Here is a 26791-nt window from a genome sequence, read left to right on the forward strand (position 1 = left end):
TATTGTTTTTCTTGTGAACTTCCCAATAAGTTTGATGTGTCACATGACCCTCTTCCTATTGAAAAAACAAAAGTTGGATTAAAAATGTCCGACTTCAAAATGGTCGCCATGGTCACCACCCATCTTGAAAAGTTTCCCCCCTCACATATACTAATGTGGCACAAACAGAAAGTTAATATCACCAACCATTCCCGTTTTATTAAGGTGTATTCACATAAATGGCGCACCCTGTACAACTCCCAGCATGCCCGCTGGGAGTTGTAGTTTTGCAACAGCTGGAGACACACTGTTAGCAAAACACTGCTCTATCAAGTCAGTGGGATCCTATGGCTGTTGTCAATTCTTTCCTGGCACATTCATGATTGTGACCTTGTGGGTTATGTGCCAGGGTAGAAGTTGCCAGAACAAGCCATTTGGCCTTGGCCGGATATTTGGTAACAAGGTTATAGCTACAAACTTCTTCTACCCAGGAGGAGGAAAGCCAAGGTGTGAATGAGCTTATACAGGGGCACATGCAAACTTATGATCATACACTGGGCTGAGACTATATAACAACAGCATAAAGAGAAATGGCATATACCGGGTAAATATACATGGTTGTAGCCACTACATGCAAAGCACAGGTTGAGAACTTAAATTGGGGGTGATTTATTAGAACCTGTCCAGAGGAAAACTGAGTTGCCCATAGCAACCAATCAGATTGCTTCTTTCATTTTTCAAAGGCCCTTTCAAAAATGAAAGAAGCAATCTGATTGGTTGCTATGGGCAACTGCACCACTCTTCCTCTACAAAGATTTTGATCAATCTAACCCTATGTGAATGTACATACAGCCACTGCGCAGATGCAGTCAATGAGACCGACAGTCAATGTAAGAATCTTATTAATAGAATACTATATTAACCGGTTGCCGTCTCAGGATGGTTGCCGTCTAGTCCTGAGACAGCAACCAGTGTATGGCGCGGGCTCCTAATTTGAGCACACACCATACCGGCCGGCCTACAGCTGATTCCTGTAGCTGGGGGCTGCCGTTATAGCCGACATGCGCGATCGCTGGGGAGTGATCCACTTCTGAGGTAGCCAGAGGGCTTACCTCTTTTCCTCTGCTGGACCCGGGTCTGAGATTGATAAAGCCTGTCTGGACCAGGCTTTATCAATCGAGCGCAGAGGACACAGATCAATGTAGTTCTATGGAACTACATTGATCTTGATGAGGAATCTAATGATTCCTCCTAATAGTCCCCTAAGGGACTAATAAAGTGTAAAAAAAATGTTGAATAAAAGTTTTAAAAAAACACATAAAAACCCCTTCCATATTAAAAGTTTGAATCCACCCCCTTTTCCCAAATTCCATATAAAAAATATGTAAACATAATAAAAATAAACATACATGGTATTGCTGCGTACGTAAATGTCCGAATTAAAAACATATAATGTTAATTAAACAGCACGGTCAATGGCGTACACATAAAAGAATACCAAAGTCCAAAATTGCCATTTTTTGGTCATTTTTTATACCCTATAAAATGCATAAAAGTGATCAAAAAGTCCCATTAAAAAAATGGTACTGATAAAAAAAAATGAGCCTTCCTACATCCCTGTAGAGGGAAAAATAAAAAAGTTATAGGGGTCAGAATATCACAATTTTAATCATACTACTTTTAGGGCATGTAGTTATAATTTTTTTAGGTAGTAAAATAAAAGATAAGAATAATGATAAGGTGTCATTTTTACCCAAAAGTGCACTGCGTAGAATCGAAATACCCCAAAAGTTACAAAATAGCGTTTTTATTTATTTTGCCCCACAAATATTTTTTTTCTAGTTTTGCCGTAGGCTTTTTGGTGACTCCACTGGAAAGCATTTTTTTTTTTTAAAGTTCTGGAAGGATTAAGATCTTTAAATAAAAGTAATTTACAAATCTGTTTAACTTTCTGGCACCAGTTGATTTAGATTTTTTTTTCCAGTTGAGTACCCCTTTAACCCCTTAAGGACGCAGGACGTAAATGTACGTCCTGGTGAGGTGGTACTTAACGCACCAGGACGTACATTTACGTCCTAAGCATGACCGCGGGCATCGGAGCGATGCCCGTGTCATGCGCGGCTGATCCCGGCTGCTGATCGCAGCCAGGGACCCGCCGGCAATCGCCAACGCCCGCGATCTCGCGGGCGTCCGCCATTAACCCCTCAGGTGCCGGGATCAATACAGATCCCGGCATCTGCGGCAGTTCGCGATTTAAATGAACGATCGGATCGCCCGCAGCGCTGCTGCGGGGATCCGATCATTCATAACGCCGCACGGAGGTCCCCTCTCCTTCCTCCGTGCGGCTCCTGGCGTCTCCTGCTCTGGTCTGTGATCGAGCAGACCAGAGCAGGAGATGACCGATAATACTGATCTGTTCTATGTCCTATACATAGAACAGATCAGTATTAGCAATCATGGTATTGCTATGAAAAGTCCCCTATGGGGACTATTCAAGTGTAAAAAAAAAATGTAAAAAAATGTAAAAGTAAAAAAAAAGGGAAAAATCCCCTCCCCCAATAAAAAAGTAAAACGTCCGTTTTTTCCTATTTTACCCCCAAAAAGCGTAAAAAACATTTTTTATAGACATATTTGGTATCGCCGCGTGCGTAAATGTCCGAACTATTAAAATAAAATGTTAATGATCCCGTACGGTGAACGGCGTGAACGAAAAAAAAATAAAAAAGTCCAAAATTCCTACTTTTTTAATACATTTTATTTTAAAAAAAATTATAAAAAATGTATTAAAAGTTTTTTATATGCAAATGTGGTATCAAAAAAAAGTACAGATCATGGCGCAAAAAATGATCCCCCATACCGCCACTTATACGGAAAAATAAAAAAGTTAGAGGTCATCAAAATAAAGGGATTATAAACGTACTAATTTGGTTAAAAAGTTTGTGATTTTTTTTAAGCGCAACAATAATAAAAAAGTATATAATAATGGGTATCATTTTAATCGTATTGACCCTCAGAATAAAGAACACACGTCATTTTTACCATAAATTGTACGGCGTGAAAACAAAACCTTCCAAAATTAGCAAAATTGCGTTTTTCGTTTTAATTTCCCCACAAAAATAGTGTTTTTTGGTTGCGCCATACATTTTATGATATAATGAGTGATGTCATTACAAAGGAAAACTGGTCGCGCAAAAAACAAGCCCTCATACTAGTCTGTGGATGAAAATATAAAAGAGTTATGATTTTTAGAAGGCGAGGAGTAAAAAATGAAAACGTAAGGGGTTAAGGGGTTAATATAACAAAAATTAAAAAGAAAATAATACAGCATGCCTTTAAGATACTTTTATTCATTCTAGGAAAACTACAAACAATTAGCTATGGCTGGGTTCACAACAAGTTTTATGGCTACATTTAACGTATAGCTTTTAATAGTGATGAAGTAAATGAAAACATTTATGTAAACAAAGCCATTGATTTATACTGCATAAAGTATCAAGGCCCGAATCAGCCTATATTTTTTTGTTTCAAAAAAAATTTCTTCAAAGAAATTATTTTACAATCCAAAAAAAAAACAATAAGTAAATATAGATAAAGAATCATGTTTATATGTTTGAAAATTTGGTTGAAGTCAGTAGGAATAGGTCAATAGGAATTATACTCATTTTAACAACTGCGCTTTAGGTTAGCTCCATAACATTAGCCAGCATTTATCGAAAGACACAAGGCATCTTAAAGGAGTACTGAAGTCTTAGACACTTATCCCCTATCCGCAAGATAGGGGATAGATGTCTGATCGCGGGGGGTCCGACTGCTGGGACCCGCCGCCATCTCCTGCATGGGGACGTATGTGCGCGTTATCGGCCTCACTGAGGTTGATGACACGTCCCCTCCATATAGCTCTATGGGAGAGGCAGGGGAGCCTGCATTTCCACCTCTCCCATAGAGATACATGGAGGAGGCGTGTAGGCCACGGTGCCATGATGCGCCCGACACACCTCCTTCCCTGGGAAAGCTGCGGCAGAGCCGGGTCCCCCTACAGGAGATCGTGGGGGGTCCTAGTGTTCGGATCAGACACTTATCCTCTATCCTGCGGATTAATTATCCCCTTAGTGTCTACATTTGTATATGTCTCTGGTATCCATTTCATTTAGGTTTATTTTGCAGTATAATATATAGAAAGAAAACTGTTGCAATCCATAAAATGTTATAATATGATTAATTGGGAAACAGATTCTTCTGCATGGCATATAACAGATTCTGCTTCTAGCTTTCATTTAATGTATGTGTTTTTATCCCTTTCAAGAGTATAAAATATATGAACCAAGTCTTAACTGTAGCTCAATACTGTAAGGAAGGAACCTACTATACCTGGTACTTACTTATTTAATTACTAATATATTACTTCAGCTTTTGCAAAAATTAGCTTTTACTTTCTGTTTTATTCTAATAATTTTTATGTATGTAAAATAAAAAAAATAAAAATCTTACATGTAAAACAGCTGTTTTGGAGATTGGAACCTTGATTATCTTGTACTACCTTAATAATAACACTAGATGGCAGCAGAGCACAGTTTATAAAGCACTGAACAGATTTTGGGCATCATGTTTGTTTTCTCCCTATCCTACATCTGGTCAGTGTCTTGTATCATTGTCCCAGTAGTGACTATGATATCAAATCTATAAAACATGGCAAAAGAATTGCATTATGAGGTTCTGTTTAATCTTATCGTTTTTATGCCATCGGGCACTATGACCACATAATTAAAACATAATAATTATAAATGAAGTATAAAAACATATAAATTACATTAAGGATGAAGGACTTTCAATATCTCTGCTACCTGTCAGTGCTTATTGAAATGAATTGGTGCTATTTAATATATGGTTACATCCAGTCACCAGAGAAGAAGCCGCTCATAGTGTCAGATCTCCACTTTAGCTCACAAACAGGGGTCTTTGATCCAATGATCCACATGATCCAATAAGGGTTGTGTTGGTGGGCAACCCCATTGAGAGTTCATATGATTAAGCAATAAAATCAAGACCATAGCTAATGGCTTATGGGCCCCGGTGTAAAAGTTCCCTGTCCACAGGAAACTCCTCTTTACCTTATTCAGGTGCACTGCGGACGATATTCCCTCTAAGCCTTTGTGACTAGTGAGTGATGCAGTTAAAGGGGTACTCCCGTGGAAAACGTTTTTTTTTTAAATCAACTGGTACCAGAAAGTTAAACAGATTTGTAAATGACTTCTATTAAAAAATCTTAATCCTTCTAATACATTTTATGGGCTGTATACTACAGAGGAAATGCTTTTCTTTTTGGATTTCTCTGATGTCACGACCACAGTGCTCTCTGCTGACCTCTGCTGTCCATTTTAGGAACTGTCCAGGGCAGCATATGTTTGCTATGGGGATTTTCTCCTGCTCTGGACAGTTCCAAAAATTGACAGAGGTGAAATCCCGATTAGGGCTTCCGCAGAAACGATAAGCCTGTTTGATGTTTCAGCAGATTCGGCTGTCTATGGAGAAGACACATTTCCATGCGGTCCTAGAACTGTGGATAGAAATTGTGAATTTGTTGCAGATTTTCCCCATAGAAATCAATAGGGAAGTCAAAACCCAATTATTCTGGATGTTGCCCACAAATCTGCATTTATTCCACTATATGTAAGCCTCTTGTAACGTATAGTGGAATAATCTTGTTATATACAGTAAGTGACATTGTGATGATCTGTAGAGGACAAATCTTAAGGAGAGGGTGTAAATAGCCTAAACTGCCTGTTATAGCCACAAGTCACTTTATCTGTTCAATAGACTTTCATGATGTAATGGCTTTGTTTATTAAATAGTTTACAGGAAAATATAGTGACCCCCCGACCTACGATGGCCCCGACATACGATCATTTCAACATACGATGGCCTCTCAGAGGCCATCGCATGTTGAAGGCAGCATCAACATACGATGCTTTTGTATGTCGGGGCCATCGCATAAACGGCTATCCGGCAGCGCAGACTGCTTCAGCTGCCACCGGATAGCCATTTACGGTGCCCCGTGTGCTCCGCTGACGATCACTTACCTGTCCTCGGGGCTCCGGCGCATCCTCTTCGGGATACCCTGTATCGTCGGCGCTCTCCATCGTCGTCATCACGTCGCTGCGCACGCCGTCCCATCATCCAATAGGAGCGGCGTGCGTAGTGACGTGAAGGAGGCGACGGAGAGTGATGTTCCCAGGCAGCAGAGACCTTCCCGGAGCATCGGGGACACCCCGAGGACGCGGCGGCAGCAATGGAGGGTGACATCCAGGACAGCGGTGACGGTCCGGAGCGGTGGGGACACGTGAGTATAACCTCCAATACCAGTGGTCTTCAACCTGCGGACCTCCAGATGTTGCAAAACTACAACTCCCAGCATGCCCGGACAGCCGTTGGCTGTCCGGGCATGCTGGGTGTTGTAGTTTTGCAACATCTGGAGGTCCGCAGGTTGTAGACCACTGTCCTACACTTTACATTGCAAGGATCCCTCAACATGCGATGGTTTCAACAAACGATGGTCCATTTGGAACGGATTACCATCGTATGTTGAGGGACCACTGTATTTATAAACTTTGATCTCTGTTCTTCACACTGCAGCCGCAAAGCTTCCATTCATGCATATTATTGTACCTGATATTAAACAGCTGACCAGATCAATACATTGGGAGCTGCAGAAATGTATTCATCTTGTTGCTCTTTTATTCTCGTTACTAATATAGTGGCAAAAACCTTTACAGAACTTTACACAGATGGCTGCGATGCCAGAGGTCAGTTTTTCTCACCTTGTTCACCATGTCACCTGATGCCTTAGGGTCTATTCACATGGCAGAATTTCCTCAAATGAAAGCCCAATACACTTCTATCGGAGTCAATACTCCCATTCACACTTCTGCAGAATTTCTGCAAAATCTACACAAGCGAAGGTGGAATTGGGGCGGATGAGCAGAAATTCTGCAGTGTGAATAGACCCTTAGTTGGATGTGAACTTCTCTGTCGTATTTATCACCATCTGTTTAGCCCGAGGCAGGAACGCAAATCTATATAAAGTAGTAGGAGTCATCTTGGGTTTCCATGACTATTGTAATCCCCAGCCAGAGATTCAGCCAAGTACAGCCAGTGGGACTGAATCAGTCGGCGCTAGGAACATACAGACATTGCCATCCCCCTTGATGGCAATGTCTTCAGTGCGGATTCCACCTAAATAAACTAGACCATTATTTTGGAGGCGGAATTTTAAGCGGTTATCCAGGAAAAAAACTTTTTATATATATATATATATATATATATATATATATATATATATATATATATATATATCTATCAACTGGCTCCAGAAAGTTAAACAGATTTGTAAATTACTTCTATTAAAAAATCTTAATCCTTTCAGTACTTATGAGCTTCTGAAGTTTAGGTTGTTCTTTTCTGTCTAAGTAATCTCTGATGACACGTGTCTCGGTAACCGCCCAGTTTAGAAGAAGTTTGCTATGGGAATTTGCTTCTAAACTGGGCGTTTCCCGAGACACGTGTCATCAGAGAATACTTAGACAGAAAAGAACAACCTTAACTTCAGAAGCTCATAAGTACTGAAAGGATTAAGATTTTTTAATAGAAATAATTTACAAATCTGTTTAACTTTCTGGAACCAGTTGATATATATAAAAAAAAAGTTTTTTCCTGGAATACCCCTTTAAGAGGCGGAACGTTCACAGCTGAAATTCCATAGTGTGCACTGTGCAGTGGGATCCAGCAATTTGATTCTGCTGCACTGGAAATTCCTAAGCAGAATTCTGGTTGGAAATTCCATAGTGTGAACCTAGCCTTAAGATGTGAAACTAAAGGGCGCAAAAACTAAGGATAGGAAGGACCTTCACTACACCCATAGATGGGGCAACTCCAGAGGGTAAGTGCTTACAGGAAGAAAAGCTGTTTGAGTCCTGCAAGGAGCATGTGAAATGCGGACCAGTAAGGCCAGGTTCACACTATGGAATTTTCCACCGGAATTCCGCTTTTGAATTTTAGTTAGAAATTCCACTGCCTGAAGGTAAAATGCAGGTGAATACGTTTCACGTTAACCCATTCATACTATTTCTGGGCAGAATATCCTTCAGAAAATTCTGATCTAATAATTTCACCAGAACATTGAACCTGCTCAATGTTCTGGCTGAATCTGTATCATAGACATTGCCGTCTGTTAGGATGACAATGTCCACGTGGTCCCAGTTTCTTAAAACTTCAAGAAACTCCTTGTGAACCAGAGTGGTAAGGAGGGACCTGCAAGGTTATTTAGGGTTATGGAAAGGAGGTTGTGTCCTATGCATGGGCTAGACATGTATACAGTCTGGGACATATTCAAAAATATTTGGGAGAGATTTATTAAATCCTCTCCAGAGGAAAAATTGCCGAGTTGCCCAGGGCAACCAATCAGATCACTTCTTTCATTTTCCAGAGGCCTTTTCAAAAATGAAAGAAGCGATCTGATTGGTTGCTATGGGCAACTAAGCAACGTTTCCTCTGGACAAGTTTTGATAAATCTCCCCCTTTGCGCCCAAAATCCAAGCTTTACACTAATCGTGCCAGTATGCAAAAGTAGGTGTGATTATGTAAATGTTGTGTTTTACATGATATTTTCCAATTCTTTTGGATTACCATTAGCATATATGTAACTTATTTGGCACTCAGCACCACAAAACACATCTGTAAAGTCCAGGAAGCTGCTATCTTTGATGCTAAATGACCTCTAAGGCTATGTTCACATGGCAGAATTTCTGCTATTCCGCTTAAATTCTGCTTAGAAAAGCAGAATGCAGATTCTTTGCAGTTTTGTAGAATTACAGCAGAATTTCTGCGCTTTCAAAACACAGATTCTGCTGTAATTCAGAGTCCCATAAACATGTCTCATACTTGCAGTGTGAATGGGACGGTGGAATCCCCATTGAATTAATGTGCAATAACATTTGCAGAATGTCCGTGAATTTGACTGTCAATGGCATACTTATGATTTGGCAAAATCTACCTACCTACTTATGTACCTAGCTGCCTTCCTACCTACTTACCTGGCTACCTGCCTACTTAGCCTAGCTTCTTTGCTACCTACCTATTTACCTACCTTTCTAGCTAGCTAGCGACATACTCTTGCTACCTACTTACCTACCTACTAATGTATTTACTTACTTGGGGGGAATTGATCTACCTATCTATGGGTGTTTTTACCTACCTCCTTATATACCTGCCTGTAGGAGGGCAGACTACTTAATAAGGGAATAACTGCTGTGGGACATACCTACCTGCCTACTAGGGGGATAAACCTACTTAATGGAGGACCTACTATTCTACCCACGTTCACTCTGTAGGAAACCAAGGGGGCATTATTATAGTTTTGGGGCCTATAAATGGGGAGATATTTTAGAGGAGGGGAAGACTCTAAGGTGTCTGCCCTGAAGATGCTGAAGAGATTAAGTTTTGGCTGGAAGAAGTCATCATGGCAGTCTGAGCCGGACGGAGTACAAAAGGAAAAAGGATGATGGTGATCAAAAAAGACATACATTTTCAGTCACCTTTTCCTTTTGTTTTTATCTACTTTTGAATTCTTTATTTCAACAACAATTATACATTCCATTTAAAATCGCATTTCCATTTTTCTTTTGTCTATTTTCAATATTACAAAATTTTCCCTTTTACCCTATACATTTCTCCCATCCGGTTCCAATGCCCTGTCCGACCCTCGCTATCTAAATATTCCTCTAGCCTCATCTAATACTACCTCTCCTCCTCCAATTTTCAGTCACCTTATTTAACTCTATGGAGAGGGTAGGGCGTTGATGCATGTATATCGGGCGGGGGGAGGGCGTCGATATAGAACCTCACCAGGGGTGCAAGGGGCACTAGGTATACCTCTGTTCACTGTATTTTTGTGCCTAGAAGTAACAATTTCTGATGACACGGCTGCTATTTTTGCAACTGCAACCACTGCCCATTTGTGACCCTTACATGTTGTGGAGTCCCGGTGTAAGATTTGTACCATAGCCAGGTACGGTACGTTGTTTTGTAAAGTAACTAACGTGTTGTTATCTTTGCAGCCAGTAGGGGTAGCATGATTGTCAAAAATCTGTCAGTAAAACACAAACGTTAAGATTGGAATATATTGGAGTATAGTAGAAATATTTAGTGAGATTTTGTTAGATATAGTAAAAGCCATTGTAATTTCAATCTACAAGTACATTAGCCAATAATGGCAAATCATCCCAGTGCGGACTAAGTTTACACGTAAGATCTAACCTCAGACTGCAGCTTGACCTTCTGCGATTGGAGCTGACACAACATGCTCTTATATTCTTCAAGTTGGCCTTGTAGTATAGGAATTCTTCTTTCAGAAATTAATTTTTCCTAAAACCAAGAAAAATAAAAAAGAATGGTTTCGGAATAATCCCCACAGTAAAGTACATATATATATATATATATATATATATATATATATATATATATACATACATATAAAGGCTTCTCTATTATCATTTATTTATTTGTCACGAACTTCTCGGCTCGGCAGTTGATGACTTTTCCTGCGTAAATTAGTTCAGCTTTCAGGTGCTCCCGTGGGCTGGAAAAGGTGGATACAGTCCTAGGAGACTCTTTCCTAGGAATGTATTCCCCTTTTCCAGCCCACCGGAGCACATGAAAGCTGAACTAATTTATGCAGGATAAGGCATCAACTGCCGAGCCGAGAAGTTCGTGACGAATTGAATTTACTGTAAGTTCGCTCATCTCTAGTCATATCCTTAGGACAGTGTTTCCCAACCAGCGTGTGTCCAACTGTTGCAAAACTACAACTTTCAGCATGGCCGGACAGCCGAAGGCTGTCCGGGCATGCTGGGAGTTGTAGTTTTGCAACACCTAGAGGCGGACTGCTTGGGGAACACTGATTCAGCCAACCCTCCTGAGACAGAAGGATGTGTTGTCTTGGGACAGAGTGGAAACATTGAAAATGAAAGGACTACACAACTTCCTGTCAGGGTTGTTTCAAACTGAAACATGCTGAAATGAGTACAATTTGTTATAATACACGTATTGGGGGTAATAGTGTTTAAAAAAATAATAATAATAAAAAATAAAAAAAACTGTGTTCTGATATCACAATACCCCTTTCATATTCTTTTTAATATAGGTGCAATAAGGGTTATTTATCAAACCTCATGCAAGGTTTGATACCTTACCCCTATATGTGAGTACAAGATAATGGGGGAGATTTTTCAAAACCTGTGAAGAGGAAGAGTGGTGCAGTTGCCCGTGGCAACCAATCAGATTGCTTCTTTCATTTTCCACAGGTCTCTTTAAAAATGAAAGATTCAATCTTATTGGTTGCCATGGGCAACTGCACCACTCTTCCTCTGCACAAGTTTGAGAAATCTCCCCCAATGTATTATAGCATGCAGTTCACCTGAAACGTCAAACTTTACCTCATACATGCCGACAGTGATGGCCGTCGCAGGAGGGGTTGTTTGGATTATTTGTTGCAATATGTTAACATATGTCTGAATTTCCATGAGATTCTGTCGGGATAGAAAATAAGAAAATAAATTGTTATTCAATAAACTATATGTATATATATATATATATATATATATATATATATATATATATATATATATTGTGGCAGTGTGGCAAGGAAAGGGTGTATTTCCTTGGCTCACCCTGCAGAAGCTCTCACCTGCTTCTTAAGTAATGAGGCAGGAGGGGAGGGAGGTGTATATGAGATGGAGTCTAATGTGGGCTCTTCCTAGGAGACAGCATGTGGGCTGTAGGGGAGAGACAGAGCCTGCTGAGGAGTACACAGCCCGAGCTATGAGTGGCTCAAAGAGAGTCACATGAATTGTGAGTAGAAGGTTGCAGGGGACATATGTTTAACCGGCTGAGGGAAGCTCAGCGGTTGTTAGTCAGGACAAGCTGATCTGTTTAGTCAGTCACCAGACGGTCTAGGATTTTGTTTTGTTCCTGCTTTTTGTTTATTTCTTACCCTGCAACCTGTCTAATAAAACTGGCAAGGTGCCAGAATTGCATTATAAACGTTTGTTTGCTGGTTTATTGAGAAGAAACGCATTCTGTGGCGTAGTCCAGGACGATCCCAGAGCTAATCCCAAAGGAGGAATCCTTACAATATATATATATATATATCCCATCGAAATTTCTAATTTATAAAGCAGTGTTTCCCAACCAGTGTGCCTCCAGCTGTTGCGCAACTACGACTCCCAGCATGCCCGGGCATGCTGGTAGTTGTTGTTGTGCAACAGCTGGAGGCACACTGGTTGGGAAACACTGTTCTACATGTTTGGAAACCCCTATGACCCTATATATATGTTTCATTCCATCCACCCTTTAAGTATGTATATTACCAGGGTAAATTACCTTTTTATATCGGTCCTTTGCAGCATTAATGTCATCTTGTAGGAACTGAGATTCAATCTGAAGTTCTAGATTACTCAGTAAAGCTTCATCGGCTTCCTAAAATAGAGAGATAATGGTCAGTGACCATATTATAAGCTGTCCTGGTGCTTGGTTTGTTCAGAGTCATCTACAGCCTGAAATATTGCTTTAGGGCAGGGTCTCACATAGCACATCTGCAGTGTATTTGATGCTGCGAATGCCCTGCCAGCAGTCACAGAGCAATGACAGAGTGAGCTCCCGGCAGCTCTGTGTGTCCCCTCATAGTGCCGGATTTCCCACCGGCAGTCACTAGCAGACACACTGAGCTACCTGGCCCGCATGCTCTGACTTCCGACAGCGCATTCGCAGCATCAAATACGCTGAGGATGTGCTGTGTGTAACCCTACCCTTAACGGCAATGGACGTAAATATACGCCATGGTGATGTGGTACTTAGCGCACCATGACGTACATTTGCGCGCCGCCATGATTGCGAACACCGGCATGCTATCAGCAGCCAGGGACCCGCGGTAATGGCGGACATTCTCGATCGCGCGGATGTCCGCTATTAACCCTTCAGATGCCGTGATCAATACAGATCACGGCATCTGCGGCAGTGTGGTACTTTGAATGGATGATCGGACCTCCCGCAGCGCTGCCGCGGGGATCCAATCATCCAGCATCCAGCATCCTCACCTGGCTCCGGCCGTCTCCCAGGTCTTCTGCTCTGGTCTGAGATCGAGCAGACCAGAGCAGAAGATCACCGATAATACTGATCAGTGCTGTGTCCTATATATAACACTGAACAGTATTAGCAATCAACTGATTGCTATGAATAGTCCCCTATGGGGACATAAAAAGTGTGTTAAAAAATAAATGTGAAAAATCCCCTCCCCCAATAAAAAGTATAAAGTCAGTTTTTCCCATTTTACCCCCCAAAAAGCGTAAAAAAATTATTAATACACATATTTGGTATTGCCGTGTGTGTAAAAGTCTGAACTATTAAAATATGTTAAGTATCCCGTACGGTGAATGGCGTAAACGTAAACATTTTTTAAAAAGTCCAACATTGCTGCTTTTTTGTCACATTTTATTTCCCAAAAAATTTATAAAAAATTTGTAAAAATTAAACCTAAGCAAACGTGGTACTGATTAAAAACTACAGATCATGGGGCAAAAAATGAGCTCTCATATCGCCCCATATGCGAAAAAATTAGAAAGTTATAGGTGGTCAAAATAGGGCAATTTCAAACATACTAATTTTGTTAAAATGGTTTGAGATTTTTTTTAAGCCGTAAAATTATAGAAAAGCATATAACATGGGTATCATTTTAATCATATTGACCCACAGAATAAAGAAAACATGTAATTTTTACCGGGAAGTGTACAGCGTGAAAACAAAACCTTCCAAAATTTGCTAAATTGCTGTTTTCTTTCTTTTAAATTTTCCCACATAAATAATTATTGTTTGGTTGCGTACATTTTATGGTAAAATAAGTGATGTAATTACAAAGTACAATTGGTGACGTAAAAAACAAACCCTCATAAGGGTCTGTGGATGGAAATATAAAGTTATGATTTTTAGAAGGCGAGGAGGAAAAAACGAAAATGCAAAAATAAAATTGGTCTGGTCCTTAAGGCCAAAATGGGCCTGGTCCTTAAGGGGTTAAAGTAACAAGGGGTTAAAGTCCACAAATGCAGGACCTCCAACCCAGCTCAAAGTGCACAACTGCACTTGGGGTTGAAGATCATCTGCCATTTTAGACCACATTGGTGAGTTTGTTTAATGTTTAAAGTTTATATATCCACACATTTATCAGGTGTAGGATGCCATTGTGGTACTTGTGACTATCTGCAGGCATCCTCCATTGTATGCATATTATACTGGGAATCGCCCATAGCAACAGACCACAAGTGCAGGAGCTCCACCTCAGTATACAACTGCACTTGGGATTGAGTATCTCTTGCCATTGCAAACCACGCAAATGTAAGCTGTTTTTGATGTTTAAAGTTTATACTAATGCACCCTTTTCATCATACTGGGTAGCATTAAGGCTTCACTTGTGAGGCAGGCACTATATTAGCCAACCAGGGTGGGGCTTGTAGCCTGTCTCTCCCCCTCCCATTGTATGTGTGCATAGTCACACTGGAGTTAACCTGGGAGCAGTCTACAAGTCGGACCTGATGCTGCAGTAATTTGGTTCCTGGTTTTGCTTATCACGCACAGGTAGGCTAGTTGTTCGGTCCCGTACCATTTGAGAAACCTTGGCGTTGGTGTGCGGGCTCAGGTATGTTCTTCATATAAGGATATACTGGCTAATGTCTCAATTTTAATATCAGTTTTGAGGGTTAGTTAATGTCATTGTTTACATCTACCACAGTAGTGAACCTATATTGTGGTCCACAAATTCAGGACCTCCACCACAGCTCAAAGTGCACAACTGCACTTGGGGTTGAGGATCATCTGCCATTTTAGGCTGGGTTCACACCACGTTTTGTTAACTACGGTTCCTGTATACGGCTGGGAGGAGGGGGTGGGGCTTAATCGCGGCGTCCTCACTCAGCCGTATTCGGGAACCGTATTTAATGCATGTCTATGAGCCGACCGGAGTGCAAAAACGTGGTCGAAACAGAGGACACAGCTACACTGGCTTAACATAAAAAAAAAAAAATGAAGTGCCTGCAGGAAGGGCCAGATAATTGGAAATTTTTACATAAAAATCCGAAAGGAGTAGTCAGGAGTGACATTTTTTTTTTAAACTGTCCAGAGTAGGAGCAAACCTCTCCTGTTCTAGACAGTTGCTGGCATGGACAAAGGTGGCAGCAGAGAGCACTGTGATCAGACTAAAAAGAACACACCACTTCCTGTGGAGCATACAGCAGTTGGTAAGTACTGGAAGGATTGAAATTTTGAAATAGAAGTAATTTACATAGCTGTATAATTTTGCGGTACCAGTTTAAAAAAAAAATCCTCTGAAGTACACCTTTAAAGGGGTGCTCCAGGAAAGTTAAGAAAAATAAAAATGCCCAAAGCCATTACAATACCTCTTTGTGTCCTCTGCAGTTATCCATGTGATTTTGCCATCTCCTGTGGCCCCTGTTGTCTTCTGAATATTCTTTTCCCTTGCTTGCAGCCATGACTACTGTCACGATTCGGCTAGCTGGATGTGGATCCTCTGTGTCAGCGAGGGATTGGAGTGGACCGTGTCGGTGGACTGGTTCTAAGTTGCTACTGGTTTTCACCAGAGCCCGCCGCAAAGCGGGATGGTCTTGCTGCGGCGGTAGCAACCAGGTCGTATCCACCGGCAACGGCTCAACCTCGCTGACTGCTGAGAAGGCGTGGGACAGAAGGACTAGACAGAGGCAAGGTCAGACGTAGCAGAAGGTCGGGGTAGGCGGCAAGGTTCGTAGTCAATGTGGATAGCAGAAGATCTGGAACACAGGCTTTGGACAACACTAAACGCTTTCACTGGCACAAGGCAACAAGATCCGGCAAGGAAGTGCAGGGGAAATGAGGTAATATAGCCAGGGAGCAGGTGGAAGCTAATTAGGCTAATTGGGCCAGGCACCAATCATTGGTGCACTGGCCCTTTAAATCTTAGAGAGCTGGCGCGCGCGCGCCCTAAGGAGCGGAGCCGCGCACGCCAGGACATGACAGCCGGGGGCCGGGACAGGTGAGTGACTTGGGATGCGATTCGCGAGCAGGCGCGCCCCGCTATGCGAATCGCATCCCCGCCGGCAATGTCAGTGCAGCGCTCCCGGTCAGTGGGTCTGACCGGGGCGCTGCAGAGAGAGGAACGCCGCGAGAGCTCCGGGGAGGAGCAGGGACCCAGAGCGCTTGGCGTAACAACTACAACTCCTAGCAGTCAGTGCGGCTCTGTTTAACGGCTGCCAGTCAATTGCTTTTACTATCTGTGTTCATGCTGTGTTGTTGTGAACACAAACTCAGCAGCATACACTGTACGTGTCTTTTCAATCTATCCTTCCCCCTGCAATAAATCGTGGTATGCTCTGAAAGGTAGCAGTCATTGATTAGATCTACAGCAGGCAAAGAGCTGCATTATGTGCTGAGTTGTGACAGAGAATCTTCACAGGAGACATTGGCCTTCTCTGCCGGCAAGATCCTCACACAGGGAGGGCATGGGGATGGGAGGTGTGGCTATGAAGCCAGACCCCTAGACAAGACAGAAATCCCATTGTGTTTGTCTTCAAGGAGGTTGGGGGTTAGTCTCAGTGAGGAGTTTGCAAAAAGACAAGGTGGATCTGAGAATGACGTCTTTCTCTCACTCCCTGCATGTAAGTTACAGCTGAAAGAGGGTGAACTGCTCTATATAGCTAATGAATGCTATTTAGATAAATAAATAGGTTGATGAGAGGGAAAGGATGGGCTATGGTTTTAGTTCCCAGGAATAACCTTTTAAGTAAAGTTGAAGTTGTTTACGTGGGCACAGCTTCGTTTGAAAAAAAAAAGTGTGTGGGGCATAAAGGGACATTGGGTTGTCAATACTAAGCACATGACATATTCTAAATGGGGACTACTACCCTCATCATTATCACATCACTGTCCCCAGAGGGAACTTCAGATACCATCCCACTTAAGCGCTACCACCTCATCACTATAAAGCCCTAAGCCACTATGAACCTGAGCATGACAGCAAAGAATTACAACTATCAGCATTTTGAACAGCCCTCTGGGCTGCCGCATACATATTTTACAAAAGTGTAAAAAAAAAAAAAAACAATCTGGATGATTGAAAAAAAAATGGTCAGTTTTGTAAGACAGGTATGGGCTGATGTGTGACAGATTTTATGACACTGCAAATGATTAATTCATGACCACTGCAAAATGTTTCTGTTAGATTTAGTAATATATATATTTATATATATATATATATATAAATAGTTATATGTACTGTATGGAAATTACAGTACAGAAGGATAGGACTTACCTTATTAAGACGCTCAAGATTATCTTTCAGGAATAGCTGATATTCACATTCATCTTTGTACCTGTAAATTTCCAAAACAATCAGTAACATATAACAATAGTGCAAAATTTTCCTAACAACATTCTAGTTGCTAGACAGGACTTACTGACATCTCCACTGCTATAAAAGTGAAAGTCTCCTTAACCCCTTAAGGACTGAGCCCTTTTTCACCTTAACCCCTTAAGGACTCAGGGTTTTTCCGTTTTTGCACTTTAGTTTTTTCCTCCTTACCTTTTAAAAATCATAACCCTTTCAATTTTCCACCTAAAAATCCATATTATGGCTTATTTTTTGCGTCGCCAATTCTACTTTGCAGTGACATTAGTCATTTTACCCAAAAATGCACGGCAAAACGGAAAAAAAATCATTGTGCGACAAAATCGGAAAAAAAACGCCATTTTGTAACTTTTGGGGGCTTCCGTTTCTACGCAGTGCATATTTCGGTAAAAATTACACCTTATCAAAATTCTGTAGGTTCATACGGTTAAAATGATACCCTACTTATATAGGTTTGATTTTGTCGCACTTCTGGAAAAAATCATAACTACATGCAGGAAAATTTATACGTTTAAAAATGTCATCTTCTGACCCCTATAACTTTTTTATTTTTCCACATACGGGGCGGTATGAGGACTCATTTTTTGCGCCCTGATCTGAAGTTTTTATTGGTATGATTTTTGTTTTGATCTGACTTTTTGATCACTTTTTATTCATTTTTTAATGTTATAAAAAGTTACCAAAATAAGCTTTTTTGGACTTTGGAATTTTTTTGCGCGTACGCCATTGACCGTACAGCTTAATTAATGATATATTTTTATAGTTCTGACATTTACGCACGCGGCGATACCACATATGTTTATTTTTATTTTTTTTACACTGTTTTATTTTTCTTATGGGAAAAGGGGGGTGATTCAAACTTTTATTAGGGAAGGGGTTAAATGACCTTTATTAACACTTTTTTTTTACTTTTTTTTTGCAGTGTTATAGGTCCCATAGGGACCTATAACACTGCACACACTGATCTCTCATCCTGATCACAGGCGTGTATTAACACGCCTGTGATCAGCATTATCGGCGCTTGACTGCTCCTGCCTGGATCTCAGGCACGGAGCAGTCATTCGTCGATCGGACACCGAGGAGGCAGGTAAGGGCCCTCCCGGTGTCCGATCAGCTGTTCGGGACGCCGCGATTTCACCGCGGCGGTCCCGAACAGCCCGACTGAGCAGCCGGGATACTTTCAGTTTCACTTTAGAAGCGGCGGTCAGCTTTGACCGCCGCTTCTAAAGGGTTAATACCGCACATCGCCGCGATCGGTGATGTGTGGTATTAGCCTCGGGTCCCGGCCGTTGATTAGCGCCGGGACCCACGCGATATGATGCGGGATCGCGGCGCGATCCCGCTTCATATCGCGGGAGCCGGCGCAGGACGTAAATATACGTCCTGCGTCGTTAAGGGGTTAAGGACTGAGCCCTTTTTTGCACATCTGACCACTGTCACTTTAAGCATTAATAACTCTGGGATGCTTTTGACGATTGTTTTTTCGTGACATATTCTACTTTAACACAGTGGTAAATTTTCTTTATTACTTGCATCCTTTCTTGGTGAAAAATTGCCAAATTTCATGAAAATTTAGCATTTTTCTAACTTAGAAACTCTCTGCTTGTAAAGAAAATAAATATTTCAAATAAAATATATATTGATTCACAAATACAATATGTCTACTTTATGTTGGCATCATAAAGTTTACATGTTTTTACTTTTGGAAGACATCAGAGGGCTTCAAAGTTCAGCAACAATTTTCCAGTTCAGTTTTGAAGTGGATTTGAAGGGCCTTCATATTAGAAATACCCCACAAATGACCCCATTATAAAAACTGCACCCCTCAAAGTATTCAAAATGACATTCAGAAAGTGTGTTAACCCTTTAGATGTTTTACAGGAATAGCAGCAAGGTAAAGGAGAAAATTCAAAATCTTCATTTTTTCCACTCGCATGTTCTTGTAGACCCATTTTTTTCAAATTTTACAAGGGACAAAAGGAGAAAAAGCCCCCCAAAATTTGTAACCCAATTTCTCTCGAGTAAGGAAATACCTCATATGTGTGTGTCAAGTGTTCGGCGGGCGCAGTAGAGGGCTCAGCAGGGAAGGAGCAACAATGGGATTTTGGAGAGTGAATTTTGCTGAAATGGTTTTTGGGGGGCATGTCACATTTAGGAAGCCCCTATGGTGCCAGAACAGCAGAAAACCCCACATGGCATACCATTTTGGAAACTAAACCCCTCAAGGCACGTAACAAGGGGTCCAGTGAGCCTTAACATCCCACAGGTGCTTGACAAATTTCTACTAAATTTGGACATGAAAATGAAAATTTTTATTTTTTTCACTGAAATGCTGGTTTTACCCCAAATTTTTCATTTTCACAAGGGGTAATTGGAGAAAAAGCCCCCCAAAATTTGTAACCCCATTTCTTCTGAGTATGGAAATACCCCATATATGGATGTAAAGTGTTCTGCGGGCAAACTACAATGCTCAGAAGAGAAGGAGCGCCATTGAGCTTATGGCGAGAGAATTTGTTTGGAATGGAAGTCAGGGGCCATGTGCGTTTACAAATCCCCCTGTGGTGTCAGAACAGAGGACTCCCCCACATGTGACCCTATTTTACACTACACCCCTCAAGAATTTAATAAGGGATGCAGGGAACATTTACAACCCACTGGCATTTGACAGATCTTTGGAACAGTGGGCTGTGCAAATTAAAAATTAAATTTTTCATTTTCACGGACCACTGTTCCAAAAATCTGTCAGACACATTTGAGGTGTAAATGCTCACTGCACCCCTTATTACAATAAGTAAGGGGTGTAGTTTCCAAAATGGGGTCACATGTGGGTCCACTGTTCTGGCACTGTGGGGGCTTTGTAAACCCACATGGCCTTCAATTTCGGACACATTGTCTCTCCAGAAGCCCAATGGCGCTCCTTCTCTTCTGAGCATTGTAGTTCGCCCGCAGAGCACTTTACATCAACATATGAACATATGGGGTATGTTTTTTTTTTTTTTTTTTCATTTTCACATCCAACTTTAACGGAAATTTGTCAAACACCTGTGGTGTGTTAGGGCTCACTATACCCCTTGTTAAATTCCGTAAGGGGTGTAGTTTCCAAAATGGGGTTACATCTGGGTATTCATTGTTTTGCGTTTATGTCAGAACCGCTGTAAAATCAGCCACCCCTGTGCAAATCACCAATTTAGACCTCAAATGTACATGGCACGCTCTCATTTCTGAGCCATGTTGTGCGCTCGCAGAGCACTTAACGCCCACATATGGGGTAGTTCTGTATTCAAGAGAAATTGTGTTACAAATTTTGGGGGTCTTTTTTTCCTTTTACCGCTTGTGAAAATTAAAAGTATGGGGCAACACCAGCATGTTAGTGTAAAAAAAATTTTTTTTTACACTAACATGCTGGTGTAGACCCCAACTTTTCCTTTTCATAAGGGGTAAAAGGATAAAAAGCCCCCAAAATTGTGTAACTCAATTTCTCCCGAGTATGGAAATACCCCATATGTGGCCCTAAACTCTTTCCTTGAAATACGACAGGGCTCCGAAGTGAAAGAGCGCCATGCGCATTTGAGGACTAAATAGGGTATTTGAATCCGCCACAAAAATACCCTACGGCACTGTTTCCCAAACAGGGTGTCTCCAGCTGTTGCAAAACTCCCAGCATGCCTTGACAGTCAGTGGCTGTCGGCAATAATGTGAGTTTTTCAACAGCTGGAGGCTCCGTTTTGGAAACACTGCCGTACAATATGTTTATTTTTATTTTTTTTATTGGAGTGTGGGGGGGGGGGGGGACTAGGGGTATGTGTATATGTAGTGTTTTACCCTTTATTATGTGTTAGTGTAGTGTTTTTAGGATACATTCACACGGACGGTCGTTTACAATGAGTTTCTCGCTGGGAGTTTGAGCTGCGGCGGAAAATTTGCCGCAGAATCAGCAGAACTCGCTGTAAACCCGCCTGTGTGAATGTACCCTGTACATTCACATGGGGGGGGGGCAAACCTCCAGCTGTTGCAAAACTACAATTCCCAGCATGCACTGACAGACCATACATGCTGGGAGTTGGAGTTATGCAACAGATGGAGGCACATTGGTTGCAAAACACAGAGTTTGTTACTTAACTCAGTATTTTGCAACCAGTGTGCCTCCAGCTGTTGCAAAACTAGAACTCCCAGCATGTACAGTCTCTCAGTGCATGCTTGGAGTTGTATTTTTGCAACAGCTGGAGGCACACTGGTTGCAAAACACTGAGTTAGCTAACAAACTCAGTTTCACAACCAATGTGTGTCCAGCTGTTGCAAAACTGCAACAATCAGCATGCATTGACAGCCAAAGGGCATGCTGGGAGTTGTAGTTTTGCAACAGCTGAAGGCACACTGCTACAACTCCCAGCATGCCCTTTGGTAGTCTCTGCATGCTGGGAGTTGTAGTTTTGCAAGAGCTGGCTGCGCACTTTTTCATAGAAAAATTCGGCGAGCGTCAGGAACTGGAATTCCCACGGGCATATCCATACGCCCTCAGTCCTTAAGGACTTTAAAACGGGGGCGTATGCATACGCCTGCCGTCCTTAAGGGGTTAAAGAGGTACTCTGCCAAAAAATTTTATAAGATGTCTGATTGCGGGGGCCCCGCTGGGGACCCCTGCGATCTCCGGGCCGGCAGCAATGGCATCTGGAACACGGAAGCTTGGAGATTCCAAGTTTGTGATGTCACTCCACGCCCCCTCCATTCATGTCTATAGAAGGGGGCGTGACGGCTAGTAGTGTGGTTCACTCCGTACACAGATGACTGGGGTGCCATGTCGGAGATCGTGGGGGTCCCCAGCAGCGGGACCCCCATGATCGTACATTTTATCCTTTGTATAGGGGATAACATTTTTTGGCAGAGTACCCCTTTAATATTCACAAATATACAGTAAAGAATCACATGCTGGCTAGTTTCCACTACAAGAAGCAATAATAACCCAGTGTGCACAGAGTTGCCTAAAAACACTACACTACTCTAACCCTAAACAAAGAGTAAAACACTACATATACACTACACGCTTACACTGTTGACTCCAGTTGTTGCAAAATAACAACTCCCGGTATTGCCAGACAGCCATTGACTGTCCAGGCAAGTTGGGAGTTTTGCAACTGCTGGAGGCACCCTATTTCGGGAAAACTGACGTACAGTATTTTTGGTGGAGGAGGCAAGTGTAACGCTTTCATCCGGGTACACCCCTATGAAAATCCATAATGTAGGCCTCAAATGCGCATGGCGCTCTCTCACTTCAGAGCTCTGTCGTATTTCAAGGCAACAGTTTAGGGCCACATATGGGGTATCTCCGTACTTGGGAGAAATTACGCTACAAATTTTTGTTGGCTTTTTCTCCTTTTACCCCTTATCAAAAGGTAATATTGGGGTCTACACCAGTATGTTAGTGTAAATGTAATTTTTTTTTTACACTAACATGCTGGTGTTGCCCAATACTTTTCATTTCATAAGAGGTAAAAGGAAGAAAAAAAAGACCCCCAAAATTTGTAACGCAATTTCTCCTGAGCACGGAAATACCCCATATGTGGACGTAAAATGCTTTGTCCGGCGCACAACAGGGCTCAGAAGTGAGAGCGCACAATGTACATTTGAGGCCTAAACTGGTGATTTCCACAGGGGTGGCTGCTGGTTACAGCGGTTCTGACATAAACACAAAAAAATGAATACCCACATGTTGGAAACTACACCCCTCATGGAATGTAATAAGGGGTATAGTGAGCCTTAACACCTCACATGATGTAATTTTTCATTTGTAAAGCCCACTGTTACAAAGATCTGTCAAACACCAGTTGGGTGTAAATGCTCGCTGTACCGCTTGTTACGTTCCTTGAGGGATTTTGTTTTCCAAATAGTGTGCCATGTGGGGTGTTTTTTGCTTTTTTGGCAACAAGGGAGTTTCCTAAACGAGACATGCCCCCAAAAACCATTTCTGCAAAATTCTCTTTCCAAAAGCCCAATGTCGCACCTTCCCTTCTGAGCCCTCTAGTGCACCCGCAGATCACTTTACATCGACATATTGGCCCTTATTTACTAAGAGTGTAGGTTTCTTTGTGGGCTTTAATTCCCTACAATTTATTTTCCACAGTATTTACTAAGGTTTCCCTACATTTTCCACTTTCCCTACACTTTGCTTTTTTTTACACATGCTCTGATCTGTAGGGTTTTCCTCAGCTGAATTCCACCACATTTTCTGTGGAAACCCTAGTAAATGTGTTGGGTTTTAGTGAAAATGTCGGGAACACGCCCCCTTTTCCCGGCGGCCATGCCCCTTTTTCGGGTTTTCTTAGCAAAATGGAGAGTGGTCGGGATTTTTTCAATTCTGGCGCAAATTCTGGCGCAAATTCTGGTGCAGACAGAATTTCTGGCGCAATGTGACAGAATCTGGCGCACAACAGGACAAAACATGTCGGGTTTGCAAAAGTAAATGAGGGCCATGATATATTTCCTTACTCGAGAGAAATGGGGTTTCAAATCTGGGGGGACATTTTCACTTATTACCCCTTGTGAAAATGAAAAATTTGGGGTTACATGAGCATTTTAGTGAAAAAAATAAAATTTTTCATTTTCACGTCCAACTTTATTGAAAATTCCTCAAACACCTGTGGGGTGTTAAGGCTCTACGTAACACTTGTTACGTTCCTTGAGGGGTGTAGTTTCCCAAATAGTATACCATGTGGGGTGTTTTTCGCTGTTCTGGCACCATCGGGGCTTCATAAATGTGACATGCCCAGCAAAAACCTTTTCAGCAAAATCCCTTCTCTTCTGAGCCCTCTAGTGCACCCACAAAGCACTTTACATCCACATATGAGGTATTTCCTTACTCGAAAGAAATTGGGTTACAAATTTTGGGGGTCTTATTCTCCTTTTACCCCTTGTAAAAATAAAAAAAATAAAAATATGGGTCTACAAGAACATGTTAGTGTAAAAAAGAAAGATTTAGAATTTTTGCCTCCACTTTGCTGCTATTCCTGTGAAACACTTAAAGGGTTAACAAGAGGCCCAGAATCGAGCTAAACAAACTGATGCTCAATAGGCCTGATGGGGTGCTGAATTTTCCCAATGTAAGAGGGTACAATTTATCGTGTCTTTTTCGATTTGTTAATGACTGGATACATGGATCCTCTTACCATGCTCTTTACGATCTAGAGAGTGAATTAGCGGCCCCATGGAACCTAGCGGTCCTCTTACATACTACATACTCTAAACTCCCCTCCATAGTGAAGCGCTCTGTACTGCTGAGGGATACGGTGGCATCCTGGAAAGAAGTCAGGAAGTTATATGGACTACCTTACCTCTTATCCAAACATTTACCACTGGCGAAACATCCAGAGTTTCCCCCAAGACTTCCTCCTAGGGTGCTCGACCTTTGGTCGGACAAAGGCCTCACGAAGGCCAAACACTTTATGGACGTTACTCAGAAACGCTGGCTCCGACCAACCACACTGCTCTCCCTACACAACCTTCCCCCGTCTCATGCTTTACCTATACAACAGATCTACTCCTTCTTCTTTAGTCGATTGCGTGACCTGTCCAAAGAGGCTACAAAGAACGAACTAGATTTTCTTATTGGTTCGGAACCTCGTAAATTGTCCATCTCCATGATATACAGCTCCCTTAGGAAAGTACTTCTGAAATTTACACCCTCTTCTATTTTTTCAGCGTGGACCTCATGGGTACCGGGAGATGATATTTCGGAATGTATCTTGAATGGGTGGAATATCATCCGTAAATGTATTATCAATGAGAGATGGCGTGAAACCTACTACAAAATGGCCCACAAAGCCTTATATGGATTTAACATACTGCCTTCCCCGGATTTCCCCGATCGTATCACTGCCTGCCCTAAATGTGCTACCCCTTTGACGAATATGTGGCATGGAGTTTGGACGTGCCCCCATACAGAAAGATATTGGCAAATGATTATATCATATATCAGAGAGAAATGGGAAATTTCACTACCACATACGCCAAGAGCCCTATTGTTTCATCAGTTTAGACCACCTGACCTGACCGACCAGGGCCCCACCAAAACACCCCAACTAGTTCACATTGTCCTCTTAGTGGCACTTAGGTGTATCTTCGCAGCCTGGCTCTCCCCTTCTGTTCCCACCATCTCCATGGTCATATCGCAACTTAAACTGTTATGTGGGATAGATAGGCTTGACACTGAACGACACATGAACACAAACACAGCAAAATATTTCGCCAAATGGCAAGACTTTATTGTTGCACACTACACATCAGCTGAAATCGAGGACATAGTAAAGCCCTTTAGCTCGACAGACTGGTACTGTCTTGGGGTTTTGAGTGATTCACTGGGGCCATTACGACTTACCTCTTGACCCTGACTTCTAGCATAATACAAGCATGGCGCGCCTAATTTGCGCGAATGAATGTTGTGATACTGCCTCGCATTTCCACTTGGGTTCTCCATTAGCTGTGTGGAGTTTATAGTTTCTGGTTTGTAGTTTATTGAATGTTGTTATGGCTCTTATTCAACGATAATCTGCACTTAACCATCTATATGTGATGTCTGTTTATAACAATGAAAATTTAATAAAAATTTGTTTAAAAAAAAAAAGGGTTAACAAACTTTCTGAATGTAATTTTGAATACGATGAGCCGTGCAGTTTTCATAATGGGGTCCATCATGGGGTATTTCTAACATAGAGACCCTCAAATTCTGTTCAAAACTGAACTGGCCCCTAAAAAATGCAGATTTTGAAATTTACTTGAAAAATTGGAAAATTGCTGCTGAACTTTGAAGCCCTCTGATGTCTTCAAAAACTAAAAACATGTAACCTTTATGATGTCAACATAAAGTAGACATATTGTATATGTGAATCAATATATCATTTATTTGTTATTTCTATTTTCCGTACAAGCAGAGAGCTTTAAACTTGTAAAAATGCTAACTTTTAAAAATTTTCATGAAATTTTGTAATTTTTTTACCAAGAAATTATAAGTTTTGACGGAAATTTATCACTAACATAAAGTAGGATATGCCACAAAAAAACTATCTCGGAATCAAATTCATAAGTACAAGCATCCCAGAGTTAATAATGATTAAAGTGACAGTGGTCAGATGTGCAAAAAATGCTCTGGTCCTTAGGGTCAAAATGGGCTCGGTCCCCAAGGGGTTAAAGGAAGACCAACACTGCGTACAACACTTCCTCCAATACAGACCTGCTTCTTTTTTCGCGGGTGCATCCAAAAAGAAGCAGACGTAGAAGAGCTATGAAAGCTCTGGTTGTTTCTGGCATGACATGCTGCTTAGAGACATG

General features: G+C 41.7%; 1 protein-coding gene across 1 annotated transcript in view; it reads right to left on the reverse strand.

The window, feature by feature from the left end:
* BFSP1 (beaded filament structural protein 1) overlaps positions 1-26791 on the reverse strand; it is a 72807-nt gene that overhangs the window by 18433 nt on the left and 27583 nt on the right. Inside the window, exons 2-5 of the mRNA XM_056563397.1 lie at positions 17378-17438; positions 12412-12507; positions 11466-11558; positions 10288-10395 (exon numbers count right to left, since the gene is read on the reverse strand). Of these exons, the coding sequence (XP_056419372.1) occupies positions 10288-10395; positions 11466-11558; positions 12412-12507; positions 17378-17438 (358 nt within the window). The remainder of the gene's footprint in view (positions 1-10287; positions 10396-11465; positions 11559-12411; positions 12508-17377; positions 17439-26791) is intronic.

This window comes from Hyla sarda, chromosome 3 (assembly GCF_029499605.1).
Source record: "Hyla sarda isolate aHylSar1 chromosome 3, aHylSar1.hap1, whole genome shotgun sequence".
NCBI classification, from domain to species: domain Eukaryota; kingdom Metazoa; phylum Chordata; class Amphibia; order Anura; family Hylidae; genus Hyla; species Hyla sarda.